Source organism: Ambystoma mexicanum, chromosome 6q, assembly GCF_040938575.1.
Source record: "Ambystoma mexicanum isolate Mex_15411 chromosome 6q, UKY_AmexF1_1, whole genome shotgun sequence".
Lineage (NCBI taxonomy): Eukaryota > Metazoa > Chordata > Amphibia > Caudata > Ambystomatidae > Ambystoma > Ambystoma mexicanum.
In genome coordinates, this window is record NC_090937.1 from 159,828,184 (window position 1) to 159,843,586 (window position 15,403).

Below are 15,403 nucleotides of genomic sequence, written 5' to 3' on the forward strand. Positions count from 1 at the left end.
CCCTCGTTGCGGTTGTTTTTAAGGATTTAAGAGATTAGCAGCATGTCTCAAACTCTGCATATGACTCAGTCAATGTAGTCAGACATGATTACAAACAGAAGTGTTGAAATGTACTGAATGCAACATTTGACATCAAACTCCCACACTGTGTAGCATAGCAACTGAGATGAAAACACCACACCATATCCTGGTTCCCGCACTCTCTAGAAGGGCTTGAAAAGGAAGGGCTGAAATGCAGCCATATTACTCTGAATTATCTAACACCCACTCAAGGTGAACCACAGGGATGTGTCCCAATCGGATAGAGCCTTTACCACTGAGAGAAAAGTATAAAACGCATCACTTGCTTCTTCAGGTCTCAATCCACTGCGCACCGCGAAGAAAGGCAGCAGAGCAGCTCACCCGACAGAAGCAGAAAGGTGCGTCACTCCATCTTCTCTTGATAACCACTGCTGCATTTTAGCCTTGGGCTTTTGGGTTCAGAGATCTAAGGCATTTTATGTGTAGGATACACACAGGGGGGAAACTTTGCTGAAAATGTTGGGGGGGACATGACCTCTGAAGAAAAGGCGCCCCATTTAAATGAATGGGGACAGAATAGTGTGCCATGAAAGTTGGGGGGGACAAACACCACCGTCCCCCTAAAATTACGCCCATGGATACACAGATGCATTCAGGGTTTCCGCCGGATTCAAGAGGTTCATATGTCTATGTTAAGAATGATCGCTCAAGTATGTGTATACAAGCATGTATTGTACACAGGTGCATGAATGAATTTGGCTATGTGCTCACAATCAAACATTTTCGTTTAAGTTTAATAGCATTCCATTTCGGGAGTATTGTGGTTGTCGCTTTTTCAGAGGAGATTTTAAGGCAACTTGTTAGATGTGGAGTGGAGTGTGCCTTACTGGAAGTGTGATGCCCAGGTGTGCAGCAGCAGTTGAACGCAATCAGTGTGAATGTGTCGCACCGGATCCTACAAGTCAATGCACTATGATGTAATGAGATGTCTGTGTCCAGGTCTGCTGCCGTCTGCGGCTGATTTTTGCACTAGACTGTGCCAAGACTTCCAAGGACCCCTGGGACACCTGCAACTGGTAACACTGTTGCTTTGATTCCTGACTTTGCTTAATTAAAAGCCTCTGCCATGAGGCATGGGGTTAAAACCGTGCCACAGGAAAAACACACGCACTGACTCAAGATTGGGGAGTGACATGGCGTCCATAACCTTTACTGTGTTAGGAAAGGGTTGCAACTCGATCTGTGGCTCACAGGTAACTCTCCCCTTACCCTAATCAACACTCTCCCAACCCTGCAGCAGCCCTATCCACCTGCCTCCAAGCAGGAGGCATCACGGAAAACAGTCAGTCATGAAAGACCAGAGCGTTATCACTCGCCCTTGCCACCTCACCAAAGCCGGACATGAAACCTCATGAAGACGGCGATCTGTCGGCGTCACTCGAATGCGCCCGGCTGCTTGTTATGGCAGCGGTGCTGCAAAGCAGAGTAGGACTGATTACTGTGCAAGACCGCAGCTGCTGTTGCGGTTGCATCAGCTGATGGACTGATGGACTCATCCTTGTGCCAGGCGTTCCTAACATCACTGGCAGCTCCACAGCCCTATTCTCTTAATGCAGCAACTTTCACCTCACTTGAAAAGCACCCCAGCTAAGCCCCTCACAATGCATTAATGTCCCACTGGTGGTGCATGCAATTTGCATTTTTTTACAAATTGACCGCCCACATTTCCACCCCTAATGGAATTGCTTCAAGCACATGTAATGGGGGTGTTATATAAAGGAAGGGTGAGCAGATGTCCTGGTTTTGCTGGGACTGCACCAGAATTCCTGTCACTGTTTTGGGGACATGGTTGGGTACCATTGCAGAAACCAAAGGTGGCAGGATTATGGAGGAGCCCTCTGATTGCGAAATAACGCACGCGGCTCATTTGCCAGTATTTTAGCTTAACATTGCTGGATGTAATAATTGTTACCAGTTATGCCAGAGCTCTGCCATCCCTGGGTGGGGTCACATTGCCAACCGTTCACTTAGCAACCACATGCCTTCACTCTTTTTGTCAAAGGGGCCACAGAAGGTTCTCAGAGCACAGGCCCCTTGTGTTTAAAATGCTTTACAGTCACAGCCAAAGGCGCACAATTTACATCCAGGGGAATGCCAGGCATCGCCGGCCCCTAGCCCTTTGCCCACTTATGAAGGATACCCCTAGCAGCCGCTGTCAAATTAAAGTCCTACTTTTATGTTGAACATGTCCTGGATTTTTTATTTTGAAAATATGGTCATCCTATATAAAGGTTACTGCTGCCACAGAAAGGACCTTGTCTTTCCTGTCCTGGACTACTAATGTATTCCATCCTCTGCAGGCCACAGAAAGAGATCATAACCCACGTGCTGACTTATCACAGAGTACACTCAGCCTCACTTGGTAATCTTATGCCCAGGACTACGTGTGCCATGATGCCCCTCACTTCAAGGGGAAGACGGTGAAGCACACACAGAACCAGGCCCTCATCGGCTCTCCCTGTCCTAACCATTAGCCCACCCATGTTGACTTTCATTGGATGAGGACTGTGGGTGGGTTTAGGGGACTGAAGTGAAGGCTACCAAATGGCTGACTACCTCAGAGGCGATAGGAGGAGGTGGCCACTGCAGAGGAGAATCTTTGGCTTCCTCCTCCTGTCTGTATACCTTGTCCCAGGGACTCATAGGAAAAGAAAATTGACTCAACAAACTTTGCACCTTCTGCTGACATCACGTGACTGGTATTTGGCTTTCCAATTGGACATCTATTTCCGAATTCAGCCAGAGCTTAAAACTGCCCTTGATCAACAGTACAGTAGAAGGAAAGAATAATGAATTCAAAAGAGTCTACAGAAGAGTTACACGAAGCCAGTTCAGCAGCAGTCCCTTCAAAGACGATTGTTTGCACACAACTGATAATCATGGAAATAAAAGTAGGTCAGACATTGGCGGCAGACACATGGAGGAGTCTCCACTGGAAGGATAAGCAATAGGAAAGGAGTGTGTTGTTTCTTAACTTGGGAAAGTTAGTTTCCTGACTGGGATGTGGACAGAGCTCAATTCTTGAGGATTGGGATGAGGGAACGTAGGACTCAGAGTAATGAAGATTACCAGTAAATAGTAAGGCATTCTTTTTTACTCTGTTACTCATAAACTGTTCCTACACAAGGTAACAGTTACTCATTCATTACAACTTGAGCTACAGAGCAACATCTCAGTTACACACTTGTAATGGCTTCTTTGGTTTTCTCTATGCAGGAGATCGTTGTCATAATGAAGGCTTGGATTGTGGCGTCATGTCTCCTGGCTTTGGCTGTTTGCATGGTGGTATGTAATGAAGAGTAAACCTCTTGTATTCTTTTCGTCTCCCCCCATGTTAGCCTGCCCGGGAGTCACAAGTAAGGGCCTCCTTTTGGTAGTGTGCATTTCCCAGTTTGGGTCACGTACAGGGTACCCTGAAGGGGTCAGACAGCATTTTGTGTATCTAGACTGTCCATTGCTGTTGTTCATAGATTGAGTTTTGGTGGCCAGGGGGAGTGCAGATAATTAGGATCTCTAAGCCTTGGCCCTTCAGACATTAAATAGATCTGGATAATCCATTGTTCAATCATAAACATTTGATTGGGGAATAGACTACAGCACCCAGATAATGGTAAATGTGATCCAGTCAGTCAGTCTAGTGGATCCCTCTTCAGAATCGATGTCCAAACTTCCTCCATGAACAAAATGTACTGGTAAATGATCAACATTTTGTAAAAGGGTGTGTTTGCTACTAACGCTGAATGTAGGGTTCACTACCAGACGCACATCTCTTATTGCCAGTGTAAGCACAGGTGAAGGGGTGGGCCTTTCCGCACAGTGTCCCACAGCCAGGTGCACACACAAAAGAACTCAGGAGCTTCAAGGTTATTCTCCCTAAAGTGTGCACGGAGGTTGTAAGATTTGTGTTTCAGTGAACTGTGGACCCCCGGGTATGTACTTCAAATTGACCCTCCATGCAACCCCTTAGACTAGCACAACCACTGCAGCATAGCAGGTGCATTTAAAAGAAGGGAGATCGCCATACTACCCCCAGCTATGCATACCGTTTCCTCTCAGGCTTCCTCCAGCTGTCGTCCAACTTGTGCAGCCTTCACCCTCACAACGGATATCCTGCCACTGATCCTCATGTCCCACCTTCACCTCCCAATAGTTGCTTAACAGAGTCAGCTCCATAACATTAGGCAGTCAAGTTCATGAACTAGGTAGCCCACCCTGTCACTCATTCAACTGGAGAGTTGTGGAAGTGGGCTGGAAATAAAGGCTACAAATTTCCCTTTCTCTTTTGTGCAACCTGCCATTGGTCCCTAACTTTACACAACACAGGACGGCAACATTTTAAAGAAAATCCTTTTTGATATATACTTCACCCCTACTGGGGACTCGAACCTAAGCCCACCTGCTACCAAGCAGTTATAACATTGCATTGTGCTGTCTCTTAAGTGCTAGAAGGAGATTATTTATTTGAATAGACTGTTTGGGATGTAGAGCCCTGTTCCCAAACAGCCAAAAAGCCCAGCCCGACGGCGATCTGGATCTGTGTATGAATAGCTTTAGGCTCAGACTTGTATGTTGGCAATGGGAGATGTGTGTTCAGTACTTTCATTGGTTCGGGCCAGCCTGGGCCAGGCCCCAGCAGTCTCCAAAATGTGAGGCTGAGCCGGGGCCCTGCCTGGGCCCCTGGTCCGACCGCAAAATTGGCGGGACACTTTATCCCGCAGCGGCCACGATGAGAGTTGCGCCCGCCCTTAAGTCAGGCAAGCTGACAGAAGATGCTGTGGCTGGCTGGCACTTTTGTCAGTCACTGTAAACTTCCTATGCGCGGGGTCACCAGAGGAAGTTACTGTCCTTTGTTTCCCCTGTCCCTCCCCAGGTCGCCGGGGCATCTTTAGCCATCGGTGAACCTGGGGACTCCTCGGCATATTTTGAGGTTTATAAAAGATGGTTTGAAAAGTACACAATTCAAGCAATGTTTTATAAAGCTTTGCCGATGGACAAAGACCCCTCTGGCTTTTTCCGTCATCAAAGCTTTATAAATGATGGATTGAATTGTGTACTTTTCAAGCCATCTTTTATAAACATTGACATGTTTTAAAAAGATGGCTTGAAAAGTACGCAATTCGAAAGGCATGCACACAAATATATATAAATGCTATATATTTATGTGCGCACCTTACTATGGTTTGTGTTCTTTTCAAGGCATCTCTTATAAACATAGAAATAAGTTACATATTTCTATGTTTAGAAAAGATGGCTTGCATAGCACACAAACCATAGTAAGGTGCGCACATAAATATATTTGCACTAAAAATAGATCTCACAGACACGTTGAATGGAACAAGAAATGGGGAAATGCCTTCTCTCTGAAAGAGCGCAGCAAAGGAGCAGGAAAAGCAGCGTAGCGCGCGGTCAGGCCTGTGGGGTCACGTGGCAGATGCCACCCTTGGCGATGGAGAAACAGCAGTGCTTTCCCATGATGGACACAATCTAACTCTCACTCTTCCTTTTCTCGGGTGGGGTCTAGGAATCTCAGCCGCCGCGTGGACCAGGCAGAGGACCTCCTCACGTGAGTGTGAATGACATCTCCAAACCAGTTACTGTACTGCACAGGGCCTGCACATACATGGGCAAGCATGCTTGGCATACCACTTCATGTCAACAGGCGCAGAGCTCAGTGTGATAAAAGGTGACGCAACTCGACACTCACTCCCCATGAATGTTTGCTCGCCACATATGCAGCTCTTTCCCGCCCGTATTGCTCAGCCTTGTTGGTGATTGGCCGATACGGATTCACCGTAGCAACGCCAGCATAGGGCATTGCCACCATTGTGAAACTAACACACAAATAAATGCCATTATGTTAGTCATGGCTCAGTGTATTATAATTGTACATGTTATGCAATGTTGAAAAGCTTTCATACTGTGCATTTGAAAGTGTAGAATGAAATAGCAACCAAGGGAAGGAAGGACGCTGGGAGGGAGAGAAGAGGGGAGAAGAAAGGCAGCCGGGTGGGTAGAAGCTAAGGAGGCAGTTAGTAAGAGAAGAGGATGTTGCCACATGTCTGAATGCTGCCATAAGGCGACCTCACATCCACACGCAGTAGATGAAATAAATCATTCAGCTGAGTATGATTGGCGCTTAACATGTCTGTGGTTGTCTTTTTGTTTTGTTTTATTATTTATAGCGTGCACCAGACCCGAAGGTATCAGGGCGTGTGTACAAGTATAAGTTCAGCTTACAAATGTTACGATATACAGTAAAAGATACAGAGTAGATTACAACAGGGTGGCAAGGAGACAGAAATGATACAAGGGCGGGGGTTGCCAAAATACGGGGTCGGGTGGCCAAGACAGAAGGAATATGGATACAGCTCTAAACAAGTGAGGTACATTTGTGGCTAAAACAGTACAATAACAAGGAGGATATGGTCAAAGTTAAAACAGAGCAATGGTAGTGTGGTAACCAGGCAGAGAGGGTGTGTCGTGGCATTCCTTTAAGGAACGCCGTATTTCAGTTTTGTATTTGGTAGAAATAGTGATAAGATTGGCTTTATTTATCTCAGATGGCTCTAGCCTCCAAGTGGACTCGCTTTTGCCTTTTTCTTTCCTTAGTGTTTTCAGGTGTGGAGTAAACCAGGCATTTAAATGTGCTCCAGGTTTGCTACAACTCATTTTCAAGGGGGCAACGGAGTCGAGTGCTTCTGTTATGACTTTGTTAAATTCATTAACTAAGATCGATGGATCTAGTGTATCTGGTAGTGTGTTTAGGGTAGGGAGTATCAGAGGCAAGGGTTTGTCGGTGGTTATGTTTTTTTGTTTTGTTTCTTGTTAGGGTGGGAGGTGCTGTGGGGTTATTTAGGGTGCTATTGGATTTGGCTTCTAATGTAAAAGCTATAAGTGACTGGTCCGTCCATATCTGGGGACTGTCAGCTGTGATAGTGGTGTCACAATTGTAGTCAGCCACCAAATCAGAGAGGATGGTAACATTGCTCAGTCAGGTAATGTGCATGTTGTAGTGCTCTCTGCTTTAGCAGTTTTCAACGCGTTTGAATTTAGCCGTAACAATTCCTGCTTTCATTTATTTATTTATTTTATTTGTATTGCACATTGACAAGGCCCGTAGGCATAAGAGCGCATGGACACACAAATAGTAACAAACAGATTGGGACGCACAAGCAGGGCAAGTGGGGGCCGAAATAACTAGCAAAAGAGGAAAGTCTTAATGCCTGTTTGAATTTCAGAAGAATGTTTTCCCACTGAATTCGATAAAAGATATCGGAATGCAGAGAGTTTCCACACACACATGTGCACCCAGAACTCGTGCTTTCAGGCTCTGCTATGACAGATTCATTTACCGACTCACGCAAAGGCTGGACACTCTTATCTACTGTCAAAGTAGGCGTTGCAGCGAAATCAAATGGGCGAAGAGTTGGAAAAACATGAAATTAATTGAAATAGGAAAAGGCCCAGAAAGTACAAACAATACTGTAAAGCAAACACGAGGGGGCTCTGGGTTTAGAAGGGCGGCCTTCACCTTAGCAATGCAGAAAAGTGCGACTTTGCAAACATGTTGTGCGGCCGTCTAACTCTGCCCCTTCTCCTTCCCGGCTTCCCGGCTGCCTGCCGTGTGATCTTGCTGGCTTCTAGGATCCCCGACCGCCGCGTGGACCAGGCAGAGGACCCCCTCCTCATGTGAGTGTGATTTGCATTTCCAATGCCGTTATTCTATTTTACCAGTCATACATGTAAAGGGAGAGCATTTTTTTTATAGGCTGTTTAGTCAGACAACACTCGTGGAACAATGCTTTTAAGGTGATTTGCAAACATTATCTTTAAAAAGGAGCAGTGCGTAGATTTTGCATTTCTCTTTGCTTGAGCGATGGGGTTGGCGCTTCCGCTAGAATCCCCTTTCTAGCAGCATAACAGGCCTCAGGGGCAGCCCTGGGCCTGCGTGCATTTATAGGGCAACTCGTGGGTAGTGGTTGGGCGGTTATTGGGGCTTGGCGGTTGGGGTAGAAGGAGTAGTACATGTCTTAATCTTGCATTCGTGTTCATTTGAGTGTCAAGGTTGGCACTTCACCCAGAGGTGCCATAGATAGTGGCTGCTAACAGGCTGCAGGGCAGACCCATGGCTGGGGGCATTTGCAGAGTGGTAGTGAGTATGTGGCTTGCAGGAGACAGGTGTTTGGTGGGGGAGGAGCATAGGGTGTTGGGAGAACTGAACATTTTCATTTTGAATATCAATATCTCATGATACTCATATTTATTCAGCTAAATGCATTATATAGCCACTGCTTAGGTCGGGTTTGTGTGTGTCTCCGCCTCCTCTAAGAGACCACACCCAGCAGGCAATTAGGTGATCAAAAGGCATCACAGCACCTTGCTTAGTTAGCTACTAATATAGCTTAATGGCCTGGGAACAAATGAATGCAGCTGGGCAGCGTGCAGCACATGTCTGATGGGTTTCTAGGATCAATGCGCGCAGAGTGTGTGGTAAACCCTTAAGCTTGTGGATCACTTCATCAATATTGCCCCAACCAGCAGGATCCAAATGATTGCCTTTGCATCAGAAATGTAGTGCGTAATCAGATTCCTCACTGTTGCATCTGGCAACGTTTGCCTTCTCTTCAGACCCAGCCTTCCTACATGGCGATACCGAGCACGCGCAGTAATATGTGTTTACGTTTCCCTGACAGCTGGGACCTGGAGATCATGGAAAAAGACCCCTTAAACCACCATGTAAGCCAACAACAACACCGGCAACAACCACAACAGTGACAACCGCGGCCAGCACCACCACTGCAAGCAGCACAACAACAACTACAACCACTCCAACCACGACTCCAACTACCACTACACCAACTACACCAACCACCACTGCTCCAACCACCACTGCTCCAACCACCGCTACTCCAACCACCACTACTCCAACCACAACTACTCCAACAACAACTCTGGCTAGCACCACTGCTTCCACTGCTCAAGGCTAATCATCGAATGAGGTATGTGAGGATAACAGAAAGGAACAAAGTGCAAAAAGAAAATAATAGAGCATCAATTTGACTGTTTTGTTTTTTTATTTGTATTTATTGTGCATTTCTTAGGCGCCTATAAAATAGATTTGTGTTTCCAGGCACCACACGGCAATGTAGGGAGGGAACAAGGGGAGTAATAAACATTGGCAAGGACAGTAATATGTAAAGTCGTGGTCATACTAGGCCCTGTGACATTCAGACGTGCAAGTGCATTGAAGGGAAGTGCAGGTGTTAGGGTGGAGGGGGTGAGAGGAGGGAAGGAATGGACGAGTGCTGGTGGGGGCCGGGTGAGAAGTGCCAAGGGGAGCCAAGGAGGAGCCCTCAGGATAAGTACTAGGGTGGATGAGCTCCAAGGGTGGGATGCACAGCCGCCACAGGGGGGCCACAGGGGGGCCGCAGGGGGCAGTGCTGTGGGGGCGGAGGGTGCTGGTGTCGAGTGGTTAGAGGGCCTGGTTTCCTTTGAGATTCATGAGGACCAGGCAACCTGTCTCAGGGTAGTGGGGTGATTAGCAATTAAGGGAAAGAGGGAGAGAAAAGCAGAGTTTTGAGAAGTTTCTGGATCTTAAGGAGGTGCGTCTGAAGTCTAGGAGGGGCAGGGATGCTTTTCCAAAGAGAGGCTCTAGCCGAAGAGACAGACCTGCCACCACTCTCTACTTGGAGAAGCACTTGACAAGCAAAGAGTTTGAGTTAGAGGAGCAGAGGGCACTAAGCGGGGAGTTTTGGGGAACAGAAAGTTGAAGATAGCATGCTCCCAGGCCTCAGAAGGCCAGATGATGCAGTGGTCTTGAATTTCATCCTCACTTTCACCGGCAGCCAGTGGAGAGATTTTAGGGCTGGATAGATACGGTCCCTAGGCTCGAGGCCAACGATAAGTCTTGCAGCCCTATTCTGGATTAGCTGAATGGGACATAGGGAGGAAAGGGGAAGATTGAGGAAGAGGCTATTGCAGTAGTTCAGCCTAGAGAGGACCAGGGCTCTGGACACATTGAGCTTCTGGGGGAAGGTGAGGGAAGGGAGAATGCTTCTAAGGCGGTGAAGCTGGAAGTGGGCCTTCTTGGCAAGGTCCAAGATGTGAGGGGTGAAGGAGAGAGCAGAGTCAAAGATGACCCTGCGGTTTTTAGCCTCGCATAATAGTGAGAGAAGAGGGCCCAAGGAGGGTGGCTAGATGATAGAAGGAAAACAGGGTGCATGTGCCTCAATGAGAGGGTTCTCGGTCTTGCTGGCATTAAGACAGATATCATTAGCCACACACCATGCCTGGATTACAGTCACACAATCAGAGATGGTTGAGGAGGATGAGGAGGTAATAATAATGATAATAAGGTAGTAGAGGGAAGTTTGAAGGTAGTAGAGCTGTGTGTCATCAGCGTAGCACTGGAAATGAGGAGAGAAGGAGGAGATCAGGCGGGCAAAGGAGGTTAGAGATATATTGAACATCAGAGCTACATAATAGATCCCTGGGGAACACCACAGGTAAAAGATGTGGTGGGGCAGTAGAAAGGGCTCAGTTGCAACTGGGAGGGCAGTTACTGAGGAAAGAGGTCAGCCGTTCCAGAGCCCAGTCCGTGATGCTGTGGGTATCACACAGTTATTTTACGAGGATAGAGTGGTTGAAAGTGCCAAAGGCAGAAGAGAGATTAAGGAGAATGAGAACAGAATGAGCGTTGGAATCAAAATTTGCGAGCTTGTTTTCACAGGTGTACAGTCAAGCAGTTTCCATGTCTCTGGATGCCCAGAATCCAGATTGATGATCATGGAGGCAACCAGCAAATTCAGTGTGGAGTTTTAGTTGGTTGAGGACCAACTTCTCCAGGAGTTAACTAAAGAAAGGGGTAGTGGAGATAGGGTGATAATTAGCTGGGCGGGAGGAGTCAGCAGATGACTTTTTTATGAGAGGGTGCACAAGGAAGTGCTTGAGGGATAGAGGGAAGAGTGGGTAGCGAAGGAGTGGTTGCAGAATTTGTCAAGGGGCGAGGGTGGAGATGTTGTCCTAATGGTTCTGGAGGAATAAGGAGTACCTGTACGGAGGAGACCTTCATAGAGTGGGCAACTTTACAGACCTCATCCGGTGCTATGTGAGGCAAGTGCGACTGGTGGAAGGAGGGGAGCCAAGGGAGGCAGTGAAGCAGGAGTGGAGATGGAGGGGAGGGGTTTTAGATGTGAAATGGGAGGCCAGGTCGGTACAGAAACCCTGGGAGGTTAGGAGGGGGGTAGAGACTGTGGTTGGATTGGCGAGTTCCTTGCAGATTTTGAAGAGGTCAGCCGTGTTGTTAGTGTTCCACAGGGCTTGGATGTGGGCCTTCTTTTTTGGAGCGATAGGGGAGCGATATTGCCTTTGGAGCAGGCAACAGGCTAGTTTGTCAGAGGATGAACCCGAGGTCTGCCACTTCCTTTCAGCAACTTTGCACTTATGTGTCAGAGATGCTAGATCAGAGTCATACCAGCCATTGCACTTGGAGGCAGGCCTTAGGTGGATCCTCATGACAAGGGCAAGAATGTCGAGGTTGTTAGAGATGGAGTGCAAATTAGCAAGGACAGAGTCAGAGGGAGAGTAAGAAGCAGGGGTGGGGGGGTCTGAAGGTGGAAGCAAAAGCTGCGACTGACACTTGCCTTATTGATGGAATGGTGGCGAAGGAGGCTGGCAGTGCTGTGGGTGGTTCTGATAGAGGCCCAATGGGCCCCACGCAGCAGTAAAGGGGGTGTTGACCGGATTATAGATAGGGATGTCGCCAGAGATGAGGGCATCCAGTGTGTGTCTGGCTGAATGGGTCAGACCGAAAGGAAGAGTAGTGAGAGAGAGGGAGTCACGGAGTACACAGAACTGTGAGGTGGATGATTCAAAGGAGTCAAAGGGTATGATGAAGTCACCCAGGAGGAGGGGTTTAGAAGAGGAGGTTGAGAGGGGGGAGGCAAGGTCAGCCCATTCAGAGAGGAAGAGAGAAATAGCACCAATGGGCCTGCAGATGGTAGCGAGGGTGAGAGGGAGAGTAGATGAGACCTTGAGTCTACAGTTGAGGCATTCAAAAGAGGAGTAGGAAGGATTAGGTATAATAGAAGCAGGACCCACTCAGGGAAAATCAGAGCCACTACACCTCCGGGCCTGTTGGGTCTGGGTTTGGAGAGGATTCGGTAGCACCCAGGAAGGAGAGTGTCAAAAGCAGTGACAGCCTGACATTGAACAACGTCTCACTAAGGGCGAGGACATCAAGCCAAAGTCTTCAAGAAGGAGGCAGATGTCAGAGGAGTGTTTGACAGCAGAATGAGCATTCAGGGTAGGTAATGAAGCGTATTACCACCTTTGAAAGTTTTTGGAGGGCGGGTACATGGGTGTGGTACTCCCATCGGTGGTGGTGGAGAGGTTAGAGGAGAGGAGGTAGGAGGAGTAACAGGAGAAGGGAGAGGTTGATGAGATAGGGCAGGTGCTGGTTAAGGAGGAGGAGAGAAGGTTGAAAGTCTTGCGCCATGATAGACATTAATGATGCACCTAGAGGATGCAAAGTATGCCAAGAGTACTTCCCATCTAGTGCCACTGTTAATGTCTGAGGAGGGAAAGGGGGAGACAGTGGAGATGTGGTGAGATGTGCAGAGGTCTGAGCAGGGGACAGTAAAGAGAATATCGGTAATAGTCTGCCTGGAAGTAGCGTTGACGTAGGTGTCAGCAATAGGTAGGCCTGGGTTAGAGACCAGTAGAGATTTTTAAAGCTTGTTTCTTCCAGACTTCGTGAGAGGGATAGGTTAAGCACTACAGTAGCAGTTGGAATAAATAGGGGAGATGGATAGTGCCCTAGGAGTGACAGGAAAGAGAAGAGAGAGACAGGGGAACTACACAGTGCACAAAAAGGCTGACCAGACGGCCTAGCAGCCCGACAAGCACAGGTGGAGGTAGTGCTTTAAGCAAGATGTGCACAAAGGTAAAGGAGTTTTAAAAACCCAAACAGGCAAACAATGCACACATTTAGAGGCACATCTAGATTCCCATTTTTGGCTAAACACTAGAAAGCAGCAAAAATACAAGAGTGTGCAGGTTTTAGAGGCACATCTAGGTTTGAATGTTTGGCTAAACTATAGGAAACCGCAAAAAACAGCAGTGTGCAGGTATAGTGCACAGCAGGGTTCAAGTTACAAGTAGCGCAGGATTCAGAAGTAAAGGAAGGCTTCAAAAGACACTAGCATGAGGAGGAGAGATATGGGTGCAGGCGGTGGAGGGCCCAGGAAAGGTGAGGATTGCGTCAGTCAGGAGAGCAGGCTGTCTGCTTAAAGTGATATATTGTGTTCAAGTCAGGAGGAGGCAGACGTGGGACTGAGCAGAAGGGTCCCAAGCAAGCTGGGTTATGGTGTAGGCCTTCTCACTGAATCACTTTAAGACATATTTAACATTTAAAATTGTGGACATTATGATGTTCTCATAATGCTCTTCACTTTTATGCAAATTGCCAGGATTGGGTTCTATGAAGAGATACTGTGTTGTGCAAACTGGCCGGTATTGCAAAAATCCAGTGGAAGAGTGGAGGACTGGCAGAAGATGTATTATGGATTGTGGGGTCCCATTTCGAAATAATGTTTCAGAGTCCACTGCCTACAGCTGGGAAAAAGAGTCTGATGTATGCGTGGGATGCTAAGATTATTGTGGAGACAAAGGAAATTAGCGAGGGGGTTAATAGATGTATATTATCACAGGGCAGGCTGCCAGCAGGAAGCTGACACTCTGTGGGCCTAATTCACAGAAGTGTTTTATAATGGCAAACCCCCTTGGAAAACAGAAACATTGAAAGGCCTTGACAGTAAGGCAGTTCCCTCATTCATAATATTTTAAACCCCTGAGCCATCTCTGCCACTCCCTATCTGCTGACCCTGTGAATTGTCACTTCCGGTGTTGGTTCCCTCAAGGAAGCATCACCGTGCACAGCACCATGTCTCCTCCCTGGGAGCGACAACACTCGCAGGTGCCTTCGTGAATTGCATCCCTGGTGCCTCCCAGCAGACACTGGGTCACTGTGGCTCTCGACAAAGCTTGTCTTTGCCCTTCAAATCTGCGCATGCCTGGGGAAAGTGACGTAGAAGGAAACGAGGGCAGGTTAGATTTACAGGAAGGCAGACGCTACTAGTCAGCAGTTTACCTCTATAATGGCGTGAAAGACATTACATGGTGCAGGTGCGCAGCTATATACTCAGCATTTGCACATTTTGCAGGGTTATTTGCTCTTTAGATTTCTTTTATTTCCAGTTTTGAGATTTGCATGCAATACGTTTGGGGAATTAAAAGAGGAAGAACTACAAGGACTCCACGTACAAACACGAAAACACCATTATTTGTTGAACCTAACCTTATATACCTCTTACTTTGCAGAGATGAATGTGACCTGTCGTCATGCCACTTAAGAAAGAAAATAAAAGTGATCGTTTGAAACAGTGCCACCTGTGGAGCATTGAGTGCTACTTCAACAATGTGTTCATTCTAAAAGGCTTTGCATTCTGATGCTGCTGTAACTGCACTTGCTTTCATGAAATAATAAAGGCGAGGCCATCTCCAAATGCTGCGTGTCTGCACTTCTGCATAAGTGAGTGCCACGCCCACGTTGCCTTTAAGCAGGGACGGCCTTAGGGGCAGCAGCACACAAGGCCAATTGGCGCCCCCCCCTTCCCTGCGCACCCCTGGTCAAAAGGGGACGTGGCCACAGAGTCACTTTATCTATTTATTTATTTATTTATTTAATTAAACCCCCTCGCTCCAGCGAGGAGGTAATTCTATGAATAGGGGGCATCAGCACCCTATTGTTTCTAAATGCACTCCGCTGCTGTGGGCGCATTGACTAACAACGAGGCGCCTGCCGCCTATATGCCAGCTCGGGGGAGCCCTTGAAAGACTCCCCCGAGCTGGTGTGGTGGGGGGCTAACAGTGCTTTTTGTTGGTGAAGGCGCCCGCGGCAGAGGGGCACATTTGGTGACAATCGGGTGCTGAGCACCCGACTGACATTGAACGTGTCCGCCTGCTGCGCCTTCTCCCGCTACGCCAGCTCGGGGGAGCCCTTGAAAGACCCCCCGAGCTGGCGTGGCAGGGGCTAATGGCACCAAGGGGGGCGCGGCTCCCCGGGCGGTCGCCTGACTCGCCGCCCCCTAAGTCCGGGCCTGCCTTTAAGAAGCTATGCTTGGTATCCAATCGCTATGTTCTGTATCTGGGACCTACGCCACGCGCTGCTGCCATTTAGATGGCCTCTATGCACTCTTGTGGACCACGTGGGTGAGGTTAGTGGGAAGAGAGGGAAGTGAAAGATGACGTTGCTCGTGTGTTT

General features: G+C 47.9%; 1 protein-coding gene across 1 annotated transcript; it reads left to right on the plus strand.

Annotated features, from left to right (window-relative positions):
• Positions 1–324: 324 nt before the first annotated feature.
• Positions 325–14,645, plus strand: LOC138515840 (salivary glue protein Sgs-3-like). The gene is made up of 6 exons (XM_069630584.1): positions 325–419; positions 3,298–3,366; positions 5,603–5,644; positions 7,726–7,770; positions 8,775–9,080; positions 14,461–14,645. Exons 2-5 carry the CDS (start codon positions 3,313–3,315, stop codon positions 9,066–9,068), a joined length of 435 nt encoding a protein of 144 aa, XP_069486685.1. The 5' UTR covers positions 325–419; positions 3,298–3,312; the 3' UTR covers positions 9,069–9,080; positions 14,461–14,645.
• Positions 14,646–15,403: the final 758 nt, after the last annotated feature.